At 47.2% G+C, this 18,533-nt stretch overlaps 1 protein-coding gene across 12 annotated transcripts in view; it reads right to left on the bottom strand.

Moving 5' to 3' along the window:
• Positions 1-18,533, bottom strand: part of LOC132647999 (protein S100-A13-like) — a 46,499-nt gene that overhangs the window by 5,200 nt on the left and 22,766 nt on the right. For 4 of the 12 annotated variants that reach the window (XR_009586337.1, XR_009586335.1, XR_009586333.1 and 1 more), the window contains 3 exons: positions 11,576-11,692; positions 10,624-10,820; positions 4,982-6,106 (listed from right to left, as the gene is read on the bottom strand). Coding sequence is in view for 3 of the 12 variants with exons in the window: in XM_060367880.1 (XP_060223863.1) it covers positions 5,898-6,161; positions 10,624-10,776 (417 nt within the window). In the remaining 9 variants the exon portion in view is untranslated. Of the gene's footprint in view, positions 1-2,949; positions 3,153-4,981; positions 6,162-10,623; positions 10,876-10,936; positions 11,028-11,575; positions 11,693-18,533 lie in introns of those variants that run through there. The other 8 variants (XR_009586338.1, XR_009586336.1, XR_009586339.1 and 5 more) reach the window with 6 other exon arrangements.

Raw genomic sequence — 18,533 nt, 5'->3', positions numbered from 1 at the left:
AACACATGGCTAGCTGCCATGATGGTTCAGGGATAGAGAGCACGTGAAGCTGTAGTTTTGCTGCCATATTTGTTTAGGGCTGTCAGCTGAGTTCAGTTACACGTGGCCAGCCTCCATGGTGGTCCAGAGATAAAGAGGGTGGAGCCATGAGTTTACCACCATTTTGTTTAGGTCTCTCAGTTATGTTCAGTCCTCCAATTAGTATTAAGTGCAAAGTTTTTACTGTTCAATTTTAATACAAAGTGGTAGGATCAGCAAGATTTACTAGCCCCTCTATAAACTGTATCTGATTAAAATGTTTGCTTTAATTTTAGTTCAGAAAGAACAGACTTAAAGCTACGCTAATGACTGCAGTTGGTTAAGGTGTTGAGCTTTAACTAGTGTCTTTGTATAGGTTTTTTATAAGGTTAAGCCTAAGATAGATAACTATAAAGTTTGCCTATTTGTCTTAAAATATATAGTTCTAAAACATGCATCTCAGAAATATGCTAAAACTAGATTAAATAGCATTCTGTTTTATAGGACACAGTTTAAAACAGATGATAAAAACAAAGAGTAACTCAGATATGCTGGCCCTCAAGCTTATCAGAGATCTGATGAATATGGCATTTTAACATATGTAAGTTTATTCTGGCAGAAAGTCCCAAAATCCTGGCAGTAGCTCCCCAAGGTCTCCGAGAAGATTTGGACAATGACAGATGACTGCAACTCTGGATTGTGGTATGCTAACCACTGGGCAATACTGCCCCAACGGGCCCACTGCTAGGGCCCAGCCTAAACTGCTAACAAAGTTGGGGACACCTGAAGAGCCATTGTCTCACATTGTGAGAGGCAAGGTGAGGTCAATCTCTTCTGTTCCTCTTTCCACAGCAGCAGTTTCTCATCCTCTATGCCTGATGGCTGGACTGCCTCTGCTCAGAAAGCCAGGAGACCACAGGAGTCAGGGACACTGCCTAGGTGATGGACTAACTAGTCATCTCTGTAATTTTGATTCTTACATTTACTTAGCTCATAATTTATCCTTCTCAGGTCTCTGATCACAGTGACGGCTAGGCTGGAGGGCTAGGCTTAGTTAATAGTAACTTGGCAGCTAAAGAGCAGACAGTTAGGTTCACTATCAGCTCATTGGACAGTTCATTAGTTAGTTAAAACTACTAGGTACTATATCTTTTATATAAAAAGAAAAACAGATTTGCCCTGCTCACAGGCTTTACATCAGTTGCCAATGTCTTATAATAATAGTTAAATATAAAAATATATAAAGTTTATATAGGGTCTGAGGATATAGGAGTTCGGGTTATAAAAATCTAAAAAATGTTGGTCTACATACTGATCAAAGTGTCAATTTAATGGACGTCAGGTTAACACTTAATTAAAAAAAAAAAAAGTACAAACAATTTCTCACGCAGGCTATTTTACTTAGCCAAAATATAAGAGGGCTTACTCAAGGTTGCACAGAGCCTGCTGTCTGGTTACTATGGTTGCACGGAGTTTCTCAGGGTCAGAGCAGTCTACTGTAAGACCACCAAGGTCAGTCTGTGAGAGACTGGACTTTGGAAAATAGCCAAGAAGCTGAGTTCCGCTGCTCAGATGCCGTTAACTCCAAAAAGGCTGCCACATGGACACACTTAAGTTGTTTATAAAATATATAAAACAAACAGCTGACTGGTACCCATTCTGTTGGATATAGTTTTTACCTGTTACTCTCAAAATGTTGTTGTATTAGATTTGCTGATGTGTTACTTTTCTGAGTGTATATATATATATATATATATATATTTCCTTTTGTGTACCAAAAATTCATATGAGTTTATAAAAATCAAAAGGTCATGAGACCTAGATCTGGCATAGCTCAAATGGATCCCAGAAGAGTTTTTCCCTGGTGTTGGGATTCCTCACTTTTTCAATTTAACAGACAAATCTTAACTTCTGTCTCTAGTCTGAATTTGTCTCAGCAGATTTTCACCTGGTTGACTCTGGGCTGCAAACTAAAATCTGGACTTGTTAAAAGCTGACATGACTGCTCCCTGTCTCTTCAATTGGATCAACTAACCAGAACTGTTAAGGACTGCCTCATTGACCAGCCTTTGACTGGCTCCTAGTAATCTTTACCCATGTACTCTCCCCAACTTTTGACCAGCATTTCAGCCTCTTTCAAACTGAGATATCAACGATCCAATCATCAGCATGAAGAAATTCCAGAAGATGGATCATCGGCCCATTGTCCCATTCTACAGGCTGAAATGTTGAGTCAAAAAAAAATTTTCTTAAAATAAGATTCTCACTCTGCAGCTGCTTCATGATTGAAGCAGTTACAAGGAGAAGGGGAAATGAAAGGGTTAGGCTAACTTTGTAACCTATGTCTTCTAAAGCCTATAGTTTTGAGTTTTAGTCCAGGTTAAGCTAATGCCTCTTAGTACCTTTCCAGAGAATGAAGGAATGTGACCCTATCTGTGAGGACAGATATAAAAAAAAGGGCAAGCAAGCAATGACCTTCACTCAGAAAAAGAACGACCAGACCCTTGTCCTTGAGATAGCCTTTCTTAGCAACAAACCTAGACTTCTTCTGAGTAGCTTTTGACCTCCAGCCAAGAGCCCACAGCACTAATCTTCAAGGATGAGCTAACCACCCCCACCTTCAATTGCAGCTGCATCCACACTTGGCAGGACTGGCCAAGCTTGAGCACCTAAGACTAACCAATTATCTTACTTCATAGCTTCCTCATCCAATCCTAAATTGCCAAAACTAGAACTTCAAATCTCCCGCAATTTTTCTTTTAAAAACCTAAAGGCCTTTGTCTCCCAGTGCCACTCTTTGCTGACAGGCGGGGGTGACACCATTGTGCAATGGTTAATAAACCTCTTGCTTTTGCAATGAGTCTTTCTCTGGGGGAGTTTCTGGGAAGGGCGCAATCTTAAACTCCTGAGCTGTGAGACCCCAGGTCTTACAGAGTGATGGTCTTATCATCGCAGCACTTAGGAGGCTGAAGCAGGAAGATAGCTGTGAGTTGGAGGTCAGCCTGTTTTTCACTGTGAAAATGCACAGTAATGGACAGCAGGGAAATGTGTAAAAAAATTATATTTTAAGGGCTGATGAGATGGGAGATGGATGGTTCATAAGTCCAGGACCTCGAAGGCTGCATAGAGAGATCCTGTTTAAAAGACAGAGACAGAGAGAAAGAAAAAGATGTAAGTGTGGTGCACCATGACTCCCTGTACTCCCAACACTTGGGAGGAAAAGGCAGGAAGATCTCAAGTTCAAGGCCAGCCTGGGACAAACAGGGAAGCGCTATCTCAAAAATTGAAACATAAAAACAAAAAAGCAAAAAGGGGCTAGAGGGATGACTCAGCGGTTTAAGAGCACTGGCTGCTCTTCCAGAGGACCCAGGTTTAGTTCCCAGCACCCACATGGCAGGTAACAACAGTCTATAACTCTTGTTCCAGGGATCTGATGTCCATTTCTTCTGTCCCCGAACAGCATGGCACAGACATGCATGCAGGCAAAACACATATACATATTGAAAGGGTGAGGCTAACTTTGTAACCTATATGTCTTCTAAAGCCTATAGTTTTGAGTTTTAGGTCCAGGTTACACTAAAGCCTCTTAGTATCTTTCCAGAGAGTGAAGGAATGTGAACCTATCTGTGAGGACAGATATAAAAAAAGGTAAGCAAGCAATGACCTTCACTCAGCAAAAGTCTTTGAGATAGCGTTTCTTTTCTTAGCAACGAACCTAGACTTCTTCTGAGTAGCTATTGACCTCCAGCCAAAAGTCTGTAGCCCCTAATCTTCAAGGGTGAGCTAACCACCCCCACCTTAAATTGCAGCTGCATCCACACTTAGCAGGACTGGCCAAGCTTGAGCACCTAAGACTAACCAATTATCTTACTTTATAGCTTCCTCATCCAATCCTAAGTTGCCAAAACTACAACTTCAAATTTCCCACAATTTTTCTTTTAAAAACCTAAAGGCCTTTGTGTCCCAGTGCCACTCTTTCCTGAACGGCAGGGGTAACCCCATTGTGCAATGGTTAATAAACCTCTTGCTTTTGCAATGAGTCTTGGCCTGGGGGAGTTTCTGGAAAGGGCGCCATCTTGAACTCCTGAGCTGTGAGACCCCAGGTCTTACATTTTCAAACAAAATAATAAATATTAAAAATAAATAAGCAAAAGCTTTCTGTGCTGGTGGCATTGCCAAGGACATCTTGAACTTTCTGAGACCTGACTGACATTCTGCAACAAGTTGTGGCAAGCGTGAGCCACTCAAAGGACACAGTACAAGAAGAGCAAGGATTCTGTGTGCCCAGGGAAAGTGACCCCATGAGAGGATACAATGGGCAGACTAAGCCTTTTTTCCTCAAAAAGATTAAAACTACCAAGAAGATTACTCTAAGTTTGAGTGTGTGAACCTATTGCTGGATGCCAGATCCCAAGAGATACAAGCATTTTGAACTGGGGGTAGAAAAGACAAAGGGCCAAGGATGGATCCCTAACCTGACTTTGTTATGAGTTCCAGCTCAGGGCAAGCTAATACAGATGATCCAGAAGAAGGAAAACCTGACAGTGTAGAGGAAAAAAGAAATCACTGCAGGAAGAGGTATTCTAAGGAGGTGAGAAGAGTGAGATGCTGGTTTTAGAAGCATGACATCAACTGTGAGGACAGAAAGGAAGACAGAATAGATGCTGACCCGGTGGGTAGATGATATGGAAATGGGGGACACACATAAAACCTTCTAGACGGCTTCTTTTCTTAGTGAGTCAATTTCTCACTGACAGGGAAAGTGATATGGAAAGAGGCATCTGAGGAAGGAAAAATGGTTATCTCTTTATCAGAGAAATACACAACTCCATAGCATTGCCAAGGGTTCCTTGGAGTTTGTGGCTATAGATTTGGAGAGAAACAAGAAAACCAGCCTGTGCATGTCCCTCTACATAGACTCAGCTCTCCGGGTACACATGTGAAAGAATCAGACTAATTGTGTAACTTATGTTTATTTAATTGCCTTATAATTTACATTTTCAAGTATTAGGCCCATGTTAATTAAAGCCTCTTAGTGCTTCCCCAGAGAACAGAGGAATATCAAAGTTCCTGACACTGACCATCTGTGAGAGCAGAGATAAGGAAGAGAACAAGAAGAGATTTCTACTAGGTGGAGAGAAAATCGCCAGCCAGCACCTGTAAGATAAACTTTGTTTGGAAACTGGGCCAAATGGCCCCAATCCTACTTCTGAATAGCTCTTCAACTTTGATCCAAAGCCTGTAGCCCCCACACTTCAGAACAGACACGGGAGGAGTTAATCACTCTCCCACCTTTAACTGCAGCTATATCTCATATGGCAGGAAATTCCAAACTGACTTGAAGATCAGATACTCCCCAGATATTTAAGACAGGGCTGCAAGGACCTAAGGGTGCCCAGAACCAACCAATTATTTTAAAATTTAAATACCTCATCCAATCCAGAAATGCCAAGACTGCAACCACTGAAAATTCTTGCACCTTGTCTTTTAAAAACCCAAAGCCTTGTCTCCCAGTGCCACTCCTTGCTGACCAGCAGGGGTGACCCCATAGCACAATGGTTAAAATAAACCTCTTGCTTTTTTGCATCGATGAGATCTGTCTCCTGAGTTCTCTTCACCACTTCTGGAAATTAGGCTCAGGCTGGACCTACCAGATGCAGGTGGTAAATATAGACAAAATGTGGCGGTAGGCGGTCCCTGACTGACAACACAGAGACAGAATCAGCAGGTTTGTAAGCAGGATTAGAATGATGTGTCTCAGAAAGCAAACTAAACAAGAAGATCCATGAGGAGATGAAGTTGATGGAAGGAAAGGAAAACAGAGCAGTCAAGAGACTGAAGGTCCTGGGAAAGCCAAGACACTTGTGTCTGAATCCTGACTAACACCCAGGAGGCCAAAACAGGAGACTACAAAAACTGCAAGGGTCCTTAAACACTGTGAAGCTCAGGTAGAAACCTCGGTCTTCCACCAATGCGTAAGTGTGTAAATTCTCCATTATGGTGTCAATGGCCGCCTCCAGTTCAGTCAGGGACTCTGCTGCCATCAGTATGCCAAAGAAGGAGCTGATGTCCTCACAGATTGACCTCCCTGTGAAGAAACAGGCCAGGAGAGTCAGGGATCCAACAACGGGTGAAGTGGCTCCCTGAAAGAGTAAACATGAGAGAGATCAAAGGGTCCAGGACAGACAACAGAATCTCACTTACAGAAATCCTTTCTTTCTGACTCTCGTGTCTGAGTGTCTGTCTCGGGGATATCTCTGTAGTGGTCTCTCCCAGTGCTGCAAGGTTTTTTTTTTTATAGTTCTCTGAGTGTGGTAACATCCCCTGAGGGGCATCTACTCCAATGGCCCTTTCTTTCTGCCACTCCCTTTCTTAGGGTCTGGAGACTACTTGTCTCCAATGGCTGTTTATGTTGCATCCCCGCCCTCGCACTTACTAGCTACTGTTCCTAGGAGAGAATCCTAGGGATGGCAAAAACCCAACTGAGCTCAGGGTCAATCGGGCCAGACCCATCTTCAATCCCACACCCTACTTCTGCTAACGGGGTCTGGGAATGCTCAGTGCAAGAACTTACCTGTCTTTCCCACTCCTGCCTATTGTTGACAAGGTCTAGAAAAGGACTCTTCAGATTCCTCAAGCCCCAGCCAAGGCCCTCGGGGGTCCAGTGAGGGAGGAAGCCTGCCTACTCATCCCTCTCATTCTGTCCTCTCACCCACAAGAACCACTGCCAGCTCTCCTAAAGCTACTTCCTGAATCTCTGCCTGAACTTGCTTACAAGGGAGAACCCCTGAGTCGCTAAAGAAGGTCCCTGAGCTCTTTGCTGCATCAGGGAGAGAGCCTGGACAGAGCCTGCTCTGGAGCGACCAGAGTGTCCCACTCCTCCCAATATGGAGACTACTCAGCTGTCTGTGTCAGAGGGGCTGCTTCTGCTATTTGTAAAAATAAATAAACACTTTTGAGGAGGTCAGCTTGGGAAGCCCCATTTGAGAAACCAGACCCAGCAAAACACCCTACAGTCCAGGACACTCAGAAAGCCCAGGATGAGGTCTCCATAGTGGTAACCCTGATTGAAGTCCCTAGCTGAGTTCCCAAGACAGAAGCCCTAACAGAGATGCTCGTGGGCAGAATTCTTCCCTTGCACTGCTTGGACTGCACCGCATCACACTTCTCAGGACTTCTCTTCCCACCTCCTCCCTGCTGTGATCAGGGAGTGGGTGAAACCAAGAACAGAAAGAAACATGAGGAAGCCCATTACTGCCAGCTCAGGAGACAGAGGGTGTCTCTGTCCACTCCTGGTCCCTAGCCCTCTGGGTGTCCTTTCTGACAGGGTGGAGCCTTTCCGGAGGAGGGTCCTTAGGGGAGGACAGTTAAAGCCAAGTTTCCCCACACCTCTCCAGAGGCCACATTTACAGCCTGCTTGTCTGTTCAGAACCTGCTCCCACCTCAGGCCAAGGGCAACTATAAGTATCCTACCTGGCTTAAGATAAGTCCCTGGCTTAAGCCAGCCTGGAGGAAACGGGGCCTCAGTAGGACCCCAAGAGTCCTGAGAAAAGATAATGTGGTGCCAGGAGGGCTTGGGAGCAATCAGCCAAGGGAAAGAGCAGTGTCTGGATCTAGAGGAAATAAAGTTTGCAAAGTAGTGAGAGGAGCTGAGGGAAGGTCAGAGAGCTGGGCGACTGGAAAATAGGTTTCCAGACAGTTTCCAGGCTACCAGGTCCTTCCACACAGATACCTGTGTCTCCTGCCAGATACCCCAGTCTCTAGGTCTGCCTTTCAAGAACCAGAGCCCAGGGAATCCTCAAAGCAGCAGAGCATAAGCCATGTGAGAGCATCAAGAAGGGGGTCTGTGGCAGTGTGCCCTGTCTCGTCGCTGCCTTCTCAAGACCTCCTCTCTACCCCCTTTTCACAGCTTGACCCCACTTCTCTCTTTCTTACGTTTTCCTCTTTGGTTGGCCACTGCCTAGCCCCTAGGACCTCCCCTCCATAAAATTCCAAGCTGCTGAAGGGCTCCAGGCATCCTCTAGGCCCCCTGGGAGATGGGAATGGTAACCAGAGCCACTCAGATCCCTCGCTTGAGCATCCCCTTATCCCTGTGATATGCTCAGCTTGGGTTCTCTATCCCCTCATCACTGTGACAACTAACTTCTTGTGACTGGAGTTCAGGTGAAAGTAACATGGGCTCCATTGCAGAGTTGGGATGTCATCTAATCAGGACCCATTGTCCAGTATACCCAGTGGTGAGGAAGGATGAGGACACCTGATCTGAGATACCTGAGCTGACCCTGAGGCTGGGGAAAGCATGACCCTCCCACAACCAAAGGACTCAGGGCCCTAGCATGGTAGTCTCTTCTCAATAGACCTCTACATTCTTCTGCTCTCACCTGGCCCCTGAAACCCAAATGATCCATGCATTCAGCCTTTATCTAACACAAACCAGCCCTATCTTGCTCCCCCCAGAGCTACTGAGAGCTGGACTAAGGCAGGAATGGACAGCTTCAGGGACAATGCCTTCAGGTAGGTTCCTCCTTAGAAGCTCTGTTTCCAAGGGAAAACCTCAGACATTTCCCTCCAGCTTCTACCTATGTGATTGGAACTGATGATTCTGCAGACAAGAGGAACAGGATAGGAGGTCATGGGAAGCATACTCCCAGAGAAGCCATAATGAAATGCTGGGGAGAGAGGGGAGCCAGGCAAGGGTGATTGGACATGGAGACAGAACTGACAAAAGTTGAGGGCCTAGGCTGGAGAGATGGCTCAGTGGTTGATTGCTTGTCTTCTCTTCCAGAAGTCCTGAGTTCATTTCCCAACAACCACATGGTGGCTTATTACCATTCAAACCCTCTACTCCCCTCTTCTAGCCTGCAGATGTACATGCACATACAGCATTGAGAATAAATGAAATCCTAAATAAAGAAAAAAATAAAAGTTGAGGGCCAGCCAGAGCTAGTTCCAGGACAGCTATGGCTGTAGAATGTGAGGCTGTTATAAATAAGTAAATCCTAGGCCCAGAAAGATGGAGATCCAGCCAAAAGGATCTAGGCATAATCCTTTGTGCCTAAAGAGCAAGGGTCACTTAGCAGTGTGGCTCCCCTCCACACCAACTCTTACCAACCCCCCCCCATCGCTGCCACTCTTCCATCAGCTCACCACAGGTACCAGACTTCTCCCTCTGTGGGCATCAGTGACTTATGACCCACAGCAAAGCTTGACTGTGACAGTGCTAGAAGGTAAAAATAGAGCTAGAAGCCTGCCTGGTCCTGTGTCCACCCATAGCCCACCCCAACCCTAAGTATCTGCCCAGGCACCCAGGAGCCAGTCACTGCATGTGTCTTTTGAAGACTTCTGAAGACACAAAGAAACCCTGTCTCGGGGAGAAAAAAATCGCACTCTTTTCTGTTGTTTTTCAAAACAGGGAAACTCTGTGTATCCCTGGCTGCCCTGAACTGGCTCTAGAGACCAGGCTGGCCTCAAATTCAGAGATCTACCTGGCTCTGCTTCCTGAGTGCTAGGATTGAAGGTGTGCACCGCCACACACAGCCATGTTCACACGCTTGGATGGACCTGTGAATCTGCATAAATGAAGTCAAATACACTGTTATCAAACTACGACAGCACACAAGCTCAGAGTCAGTGTTAGACTCCCCACTCACCTCTGTGGAAGGAGCCCCTTCCTGAGGAAGGGCTCACAGAAAGTGGATGGTAGCTACAGAGGATCCTCACAGACCCGGGAACACTGAGGGCAGAGCACACTGTGACTTCAGGGATTGTTCCAGAAAGGGTCTCCCTAACCTGGCTTCAAATTCCGGATCCCTCTGCCTCAGCCTCCCGAGTGCTGGGATCACAGGTGCAAACGCAAGCACCACCATGCCTGACTTGTAGTTTTATTTTTGTTAAGCCTCTATGTACTCCTGACTGTCAGTAAATCTCTAGGAATCCACCTCTAGGTCCTGTGATGTGTTGATAAAATGAGACCAGAGAGATGTTGCATCTACCTGAGCCTGGATCAAGTTTGGAGAGCTGTCTTTAGCTTCTGATTTAAGAGGCACCACTTCTGGGCAAAAGTGATTTAGCATATCTGTCTTAAAATCAACCCTGCCTCCTAACTGTTACATGGAGTTTTGGCACTGGCCCACCTCTCCTTGCACTACCTAATCTTGCCCTCTAGATCATCTTACCTCACTTCCTTAATCCTACCTCCTGACCCAAACCTAAAAAAGGACCATTTTATACAATAAATCGAGTTCCTGCTTTGACAGATCTCCCGGCTCAGTGGTGGTTTATTTCCTGGGGTGTCCAGGGAGGTCCAGGCCAACAACACTCACCATCCTGCTCAGCCACGGAGGGCATCCACCTGGACTGGCCACCCTCCTCTCAGCTCCACCAGGCTGATATCCACCCTGCACAGGCAGACTCAAGTTCTCCACAGCATGGTTTGACAGAAGCACACAGCCCAATGATCACACATTCCCGTTTGCGCCAAACAGCAATTTTACTCATCTTACTTTTACACAAACTTACCTGAGTTGAGGAAACACAGAAACACCTACACATGCAGTCATCGCCTGGCATACATAGAAAATCTCAGTCCTAGAGACCTCTACCAACCTTGAGAAAATGAGGCAGCTGCTGGGTGACCATTTTATTAAACGCATTGAAGCTCAGTCTGGGAGCTCCTTCTTCCGTTATTGCATAATTGTGGTATATGTCGATTATGGTCTCAATGGCCGCCTCCAGTTCAGTCAGGGGCTCTGCTGCCATCAGTACGCCAAAGAAGGAGCTGATGTCTTCACAGACTGACCTGCCTGGGAAGAAACAGGCCAGGAGAGTCAGGGATCCAAGAACAGGTGAAGCGGCTTCCTGAAAGAGTCAACATGGGAGAGATGATAGGACCCAGGACAGACAAGAGAATCTCACTTACAGAAATCCTTTCTTTCTGACTCTTGTGTCTGAGTGTCTGTCTTGGGGATATATCTCTGTAGTAGTCTCTACTTATGCTGCAAGGGGTGTTTTTAGAGTTCTCTGAGTGTGGTAACATCCCCTGTGGGGCCTCTACTCCAATGGTCCTTTCTTTCTGCCACTCCCTTTCTTAGGGTCAGGAGACTGCTTGTCTCCAATCGCTGTTTATGTTGCGTCCTTGTCCTCCCACATACTGGCTACTGTTCCTAGGAGAGAAGCCTAGGGTTGGCAAAAACCCAACTGAGCTCAGGGTCAATCGGGCCAGACCCATCTTCAGTCCCACACCCTACTTCTGCTAACGGGGTCAGGGGATGCTCAGTGCAAGAAACTACCTGTCTTCCCCACTCCTGCCTGTGGTTGACAAGGTTCAAGGAAATGACTCTTCAGATTCCTTAAGCCCTCAGCCAGGGCCCTCGGGGGTCCAGTGAAGGAGAAAGCCTGCCTACTCATCCCTCTCATTCTGTCCTCCCACCCACAAGGAACACTGCCAGCTCTCCTAAAGCTACTTGCGGAATCTCTGCATGAACCGCTTACAAGGGAGAACCCTGAATCGATAAAGAAGGTCCCCGGGCTCTCTGCTGCATCAGGGAGAGGAACTCACCAGAGCAGGGAAATAGGATGCAGCTAGCAGAGCTGGAGCCTCTGGGCTGAAGTTTTATAATGCTCCGGGAAAGGAGAGAGCCACTCCCAAGTCCAAAGTATCAAGGTCCAGCATCTGCTGTTTCAGAAAACATGGGACAGCACCTACTGTCACTAGCTGGCTCAAAACAGTACTGTAAGACCTGGACAAAGCCTGCTCAGAAAGGACCATAGCGTCCCATCCCTCCCAAGTCTGTGTCACAGTGGCTGCTTCTGCTATTTGTAAAAATAAATAAAACAAACACTTGAGGAGGTCATTTGGGAAGCCCCCTCTGAAAAACCAGACCCAGCAAAAGACACTACAGTCCAAGGAAACTCAGAAAGCCCAGGATGAGGTCCCCATAGTGGAACCCTGATTGAAGTCCCTAGCTGAGTCCCAAGACAGAAGCCCTCACGAAGACACTCCTGGGCAGAATTCTTCCCTTCGACTTCTTTGCCTGCACAGCATCACCCTTCTCATGAATTCTCTTCCCACATCCTCCCTGCTGTGCAAAGGGAGGGGGTGCAACCAAGAACAGAAAGAAACACAGGGCAGCCCATTCCCACAAACACGGGAGACAGAGGCCGCCTCTGTCCACTCCTGGTCCCTAGCCCTCTGGGTGTCCTTTCTGACAGGGTCGAGCTTTTCCAGAGGAGGGTCCTTAGGGGAGGACAGTTAAAACCAGGTCTCCCCACACCTCTCCAAAGGCCACATTTACAGCCTGGCTGTCTATTCAGAAACTGCTCCCACCTCAGACCAAGGCCAACCTTAAGTATCCTACCCTGCTTAGGATAAGTCCCTGGCTTAGGCCAGCCTGGAGGAAACAGAGCCTTAGTAGGACCCCAAGAATCCTGAAAAAACATACTGTGGTGCCACAAGGGCTTGGGAGCAATCAGCCAGGGGAAGAGCAGTGTCTGGATCTAGGGGAAATAAAGTTTGCAAAGTAGTGAGAGGAGCTGAGGGAAGGTCAGAGAGCTGGGTGACTGGTGAATAAGGTTCTAGACAGCTTCCAGGCTACCAGGTCCTTCCACACAGATACCTGCGTCTCCTGCCAGATACCCCAGTCTCTAGGTCTGCCTTTCAAGAACCAGAGCCCAGGGACTCCTCAAAGCAGCAGAGCATAAGCCATGTGAGAGCATCAAAAAGGCGTTTTTTGGCAGTGTGCCCTGTCTCATCGCTGCCTTCTCAAGACCTCCTCTCTACCCCCCTTTTCTCAGCTTACCCACACCCCCCCCCGCTACTCTCTCCCCTAATTTTTTTTCTTTGTTTTCCCACTACTTAACCCCTAGGACCACCCCCCCATAAAATTACAAGCTGCTGAAGGACTCCAGGCAATCTCCAGGAGCCCTGGAAGATGGGAAGGGTAACCAGAGCCACTTAGATCCCTCCCTTGAGCAACCCCTTATCCCTGTGATCAGCTCAGCTTGGGTTCTCTCTCCCCTCATCTCTGTGACAACTACTTGTAACTGGAGTTCAGCTGACAGTCACAAGGGCTCCATTGAAGAGTTGGGATGTCATCTAATCAGGACCCATTGTCCAGTATACCCAGTGGTGAGGAAGGATGAGGACACCTGAACTGAGATACCAGAGCTGCCCCTGAGGCTGGGGAAGGCATGACCCTCCTAGGACCAAAGGACTCAGGGCCCTAGCATGGTAGTCTCTTCTCAATAGACCTCTCCATTCTTCTGCTCTCACCCTGCCCGGGGAACCCAAATGACCCTTCAGCCTTTATCTAACACAAACCAGCCCTATCCTGCTCCCATGGAGCTACTGAAACAGAGGTGGCCTGAGGCAGGAATAAAAAGCTTCAGGGACAATGCCTTCAGGTAGGTTCCTCCTTAGAAGCCTTGTTTCCAAGGGAAAACCTCAGACATTTCCCTCCAGCTTCTACCTATGTGATTGGAACTGATGATTCTACAGACAAGAAGAATAGGTTAGGAGGTCATGGGAGGCATACCCCCAAAGAAGCCATAATGAAATGCTGGGGAGAGAGGGGAGCCAGGCAAGGGTGGCTTGGACATGGAGACAGAACTGACAAAAGTTCAGGGCCTAGGCTGGAGAGATGGCTCAGTGGTTAATTGTTTGTCTTTTCTTCCAGAAGTCCTGAGTTCATTTCCCAACAACCACATGGTGGCTTATTACCATTCAAACCCTCTACTCCCCTCTTCTGGCCTGCAGATGTACATGCACATATAGCATTGAGAATAAATGAAATCTTCAATAAAGAAAAAAATAAAAGTTGAGGGCCAACCAGAGCTAGTTCCAGGACAGCTATGGCTGTAGAATGGGAGGCTGTTATAAATAAGTAAATCCCAGGCACCACAAACATGCCTGGTGCCCACAGAGATCAGAGATTCCTCAAGCCCTCACCCAGGGCCCTTGGGGGTCCACTGAGGGAGGAACCTTCCCTACCCATCCCTCTCATTCTGTCCTCCCACCCACAAGGAACACTGCCAGCTCTCCTACAGCTACTTCCTGAATCTCTGCCGGAACTTGCTTACAAGGAAGAACCCCGGAGTCGATAAAGAAGGTCCCCGGGCTCTCTGCTGCCTCAGGGAGAGGATCTCACCAGAGCATGGAAATAGGATGCAGCTAGCAGAGCTGGAGCCTCTGGGCTGAAGTTTTATAAAGCTCCGGGGGAGAGAGCCACTCCCAAGTCCAAAGTGTTGAGGTTCTGTATCCTCCAATTCGGAAGACATGGAACAGAACGGCCCTGCTGTCACTAGAAGTCTCAAAACAGCATTAAGCAACTTGGACAGAGCCTGCTGAGGAGGGACCATAGCATCCTACCCCTCCCGATATGGGGATTACTCAGCAGTATGTGTAAGAGGGGCTGCTTCTGTTATTTGTAAAAATAAAATAAAACAAACACTTGAGGTCAGCAGCGGGAAGCCCAATTTGAGAAACCAGACCCAGGAAAACACCCTACAGTCAAAGGACACTCAGAAAGCCCAGGAAGAGGTCTCCATAGTGGAACCCTGATTGAAGTCCCTAGCAGAGTTCCGAGACAGAAGCCCTCACCTCACTGAGAGGCTCGCTCGTGGGCAGAATTCTTCCCTTCCACTGCTTGGCCTGCACTGCATCACCCTTCTCAAGACTTCTCTTCCCACCTCCTCCCCGCTGGGCTCAGGGAGGGGGTGCAACCAAGAACAGAAAGAAACACAGGGCAGCCCGTTCCCGCCTGCCCTTGGAGACAGAGGGCGCCTCTGTCCACTCCAGGTCACTAGCCCTCTGGGTGTCCTTTCTGACAGGGTGGAGCCTTTCCGGAGGAGGGTCCTTAGGGGAGGAAGTTAAAGCCAGGTCTCCCCACACCTCTCCAGAGGCTGCATTTACAGCCTGGCTGTCTATTCAGAAACTGCTCCCACCTCAGACCAAGGCCAACCTTAAGTATCCTTCCCTGCTTAAGATAAGTCCCTGGCTTAAGCCAGCCTGGAGGAAACAGGGCCTCCCGAGAACCCCAAGAGTCCTGAAAAAACATACTGTGGTGCCACAAGGGCTTGGGAGCATTCAGCCAAGGGAAAGAGCAGTCCCCGGATCTAGGGGAAATAAGGTTTGCAAAGTAGTGAAAGGAGCTGAGGAAAGGTCAGAGAGCTGGGTGACTGGTGAATAAGGTTCTAGACAGCTTCCAGGCTACCAGATCCTTCCATTATAGAACTCTGTGTCTCCTGCCAGATACCCCAGTCTCTAGATCTGCCTTTCAAGAACTAGAGCCCAGGGAATCTTCAGAGCAGCAGAGCATAAGCCATGTGAGAGCATCAAGAAGGGGTTTTTTGGCAGTGTGCCCTGTCTCATCCCTGCCTTCTCAAGACCTCCTCTCTACCCCCCTTTTCTCAGCTTGCCCCCCACTTCTCTCTCCCCTAATTTTTTCCTATTTGTTTTCCCACTGCGTAGCCCCTAGGACCTCCCATCCATAAAATTCCAAGCTCCTCAAGGGCTCCAGAAAACCTCAAGGCCCCCTGGAAATGGGAAGTGTAACCAGAGCCACTCAGATCCCTCCCTTGAGCAACCCCTTATCCCTTTGATCAGCTCAGCTTGGGTTCTTTCTCCTCTCATCTCTGTTGCAACTAACTTCTTGTGACTGCATTTCAAGTGACAGTCACAAGGGCTCCATTAGAGAGTTGGGATGTCATCTAATCAGGACCCATTGTCAAGTATATGCAGTGGTGAGGAATGATGAGGACAACTCATCAGAGATACTTGAGCTGCCCCTGAGGCTCGGGAAGGCATGACCCTCCCTCGACCAAAGGACTCAGGGCCCTAGCAAGGTAGTCTCTTCTCAATAGACCTCTCCATTCTTCTGCTCTCACCAAGCCCATGGAGCTCACATGACCTCATGCATTCAGCCTTTATGTAACACAAACCAGGCCTATCCTGCTCCCACCAGAGCTACTGAAAGAGAGCTGGAATGAGGCAGGAATGGACAGCTTCAGGGACAATGCCTTCAGGTAGGTTCCTCCTTAGAATATCTGTGTCCAAGGGACAACATCAGACAATTCCCTCCCCTTCTACCTATGTGATGAGACCTGATAATTCTGCAGACAAGAGGAATAGAATAGGAGGTCTCGGTAAGTATATCTCCAGAGAAGCCAAAATGAAATGCTGGAGATAGAGGGGAGCCATTTGGGTGGTTTGGACATGCAGACAGAACTGCCAAAAGTTGAGGGCCTGGGCTAGAGAGATGGCTCAGTGGTTAAGAGCTCTGGCTTTTCTTCCAAAAGTCCTGAGTTCAATTCCCAGCAACCACAGGGTGGCTCACAACCATCTATAACCTCCACTCCCCTCTTTTGGCCTACAGATGTAAATGCACATAGAGCATTGAAAATAAATAAAAACTTAAAAGGTAAGGGCAAGCCAGAGCTAGTTCCAGCAGAGCTATGGCTGTAGCCTATGAGGCCCAGAAAGATGGAGATCCAGTCAAAAGGACCTGGGCATAATCCGTTGTGCTTAAAGAGCAAGGGTCACTTAGCAGTGTGGCTCCTGTCCCCAACAACTCTTGCCAACTCCACCCCCATCACTGCCAGTCCTCCATCAGCTCACCAAAGGTACCAGACTTCTGTGTGGGCATCACAGACTTACTACCCACAGCAAAGCTTGACTGTGACAGTGCCAGAAGGTAAAAATACAGCTGGAAGCCTGCCTGGTCCTGTGTCCACCCTTAGCCCACCCCCGACCCTAAGTATCTGCCCAGGCAGCCAGGAGCCAATCACTGCATGTGTCTTTTGAAGACTTCTGAAGACAGCCCAGTTCCTGTTGATTCATCTCATGACCATCCCTGACTCCCTCTGGCTGGGGAGTGATGGAGGGATACAGAATGTTGGACTGGACTTACGTGGGACAGGGTTTCTCTCACATCACAAAATCTCAATGAAAGATAACATCGAGTAGGGTCCCATCTTGTAGGTCTCTGAGCTATGAAACCAGGGCCAGGCCTGAGGATTCCCTTCTCTGAGGACCCCAGAGCTCCTGAACCTGATTGACGCTTCACTTCCCTTAGGTGGGGGTGGGTAGGTGTGCTACTGAAATGGGCTCTGATCTGGAGACTGCCATGGAGACCCTCATCAACGTCTTCCATGCCCTTTCAGGCAAGAAAGGGGACAAATGTAAACTGAGCAAGGAGTTGAAAGACCTGCTACAAACTGAACTCTCCAGCTTCCTGAATGTAAGCAGAGTGTTGAGGTAGAGGGTGAAGGAAGGGGGTGGGCACCCCTGCCAGGTCCCTGCCTCAGCCCTCAGTTCACCCATCCTTCTCTTCCAGTCTGAACTAGGTTGTCCAGGCTCCCCTAACTCCTCCCTGGAAGAGCCAAAATGCCCTAGTGTACTGACCTCCTGTTAATACCAGACTCTACAGATTCATCAGTGACACTATCCACAGCATAAAATGGAGTCATGAAGAGCACAGCTGCATATAGCTGTATCCTAGCACTACAGAAGGAAAGACAGGAGAAGCAGGAATTCAGAGCCAGCCTGGACTATGTGAGACCTTGTTTCAGAAAACATTTTTTTTTTAAATAAGACCCAGCCTGGTGATGCACAGCTTTAATCCCAGCACTTGAGAGGCAGAGCCAACCATTTCTAGAATTTTGAGGCCAGCCTGTTCTATATAGTGAGACTCTGTCTCAAGGAAAGAAAGAAAGAAAGAAAGAAAGAAAGAAAGAAAGAAAGAAAGAAAGAAAGAAAGAAAGAAAGAAAGAAAGAAAGAAAGAAAGAGAAAAAAGAAAAAGAAAGAAAGGAAAGAAAGAAGAAAAGAAACAAAGAAAATAAAAAGAAAGGAAAGAAAGAAGAAAAGAAAGAGAGAGAAAGAAAGAAAGAAAGAGAAGAAAAAGAGAAAGAAGGAAAGAAAGAAAGAAAAAGAAAAAATAGAAAGGAAGAAAAAAGAAAAAGAAAGAAATGAATAAAGAGAAAGAAAAGAAAAAAAGAATGTACGAAAAAGAGAAAGAAAAAAGGGTTCTTTTGTTTGCATGGTTGGTTGGGTTTTTTGTTTTGTTTTGTTTTGTTTGTTTTATTCAAGATAGGGCTTCTCTGTGTAGCCTTAGCTGTCCTTGACACACTTTGTAGAACAGGCTGGCCTCAAACTCACAGAATTCTGCATGCCTCTGCCTCCCAGAGTGCTAAGATTGCAGGCATGCACCACTGCAACCAGCGAAAAGTTTTGAATTAAAAAATAATTAAACATTGGAGAGATGGCTCCGAGGTTAAGAACACTGGATCCTCTTCCAGAGGTCCTGCGTTCAATTCCCAGCAACCACATGGTGGCTCATAAGCTTCTATAATGAGATCTGGTGCCCTCTTCTGGCATTCAGGCACACATTCAGGCAGAACAATATATATATATCATAAATATTAAAAGAAAGAAAGGAAGGAAGGAAGGAAGGAAGGAAGGAAGGAAGGAAGGAAGGAAGGGAAAACAGGGCTTGGTTTCTGGCTCCTCCCAATTGCCTGA

The sequence above is a fragment of the Meriones unguiculatus genome, chromosome 1 (genome assembly GCF_030254825.1).
Source record: "Meriones unguiculatus strain TT.TT164.6M chromosome 1, Bangor_MerUng_6.1, whole genome shotgun sequence".
NCBI classification, from domain to species: Eukaryota; Metazoa; Chordata; class Mammalia; order Rodentia; family Muridae; genus Meriones; species Meriones unguiculatus.
This window is presented reverse-complemented; position numbering and strand designations above follow the sequence as displayed.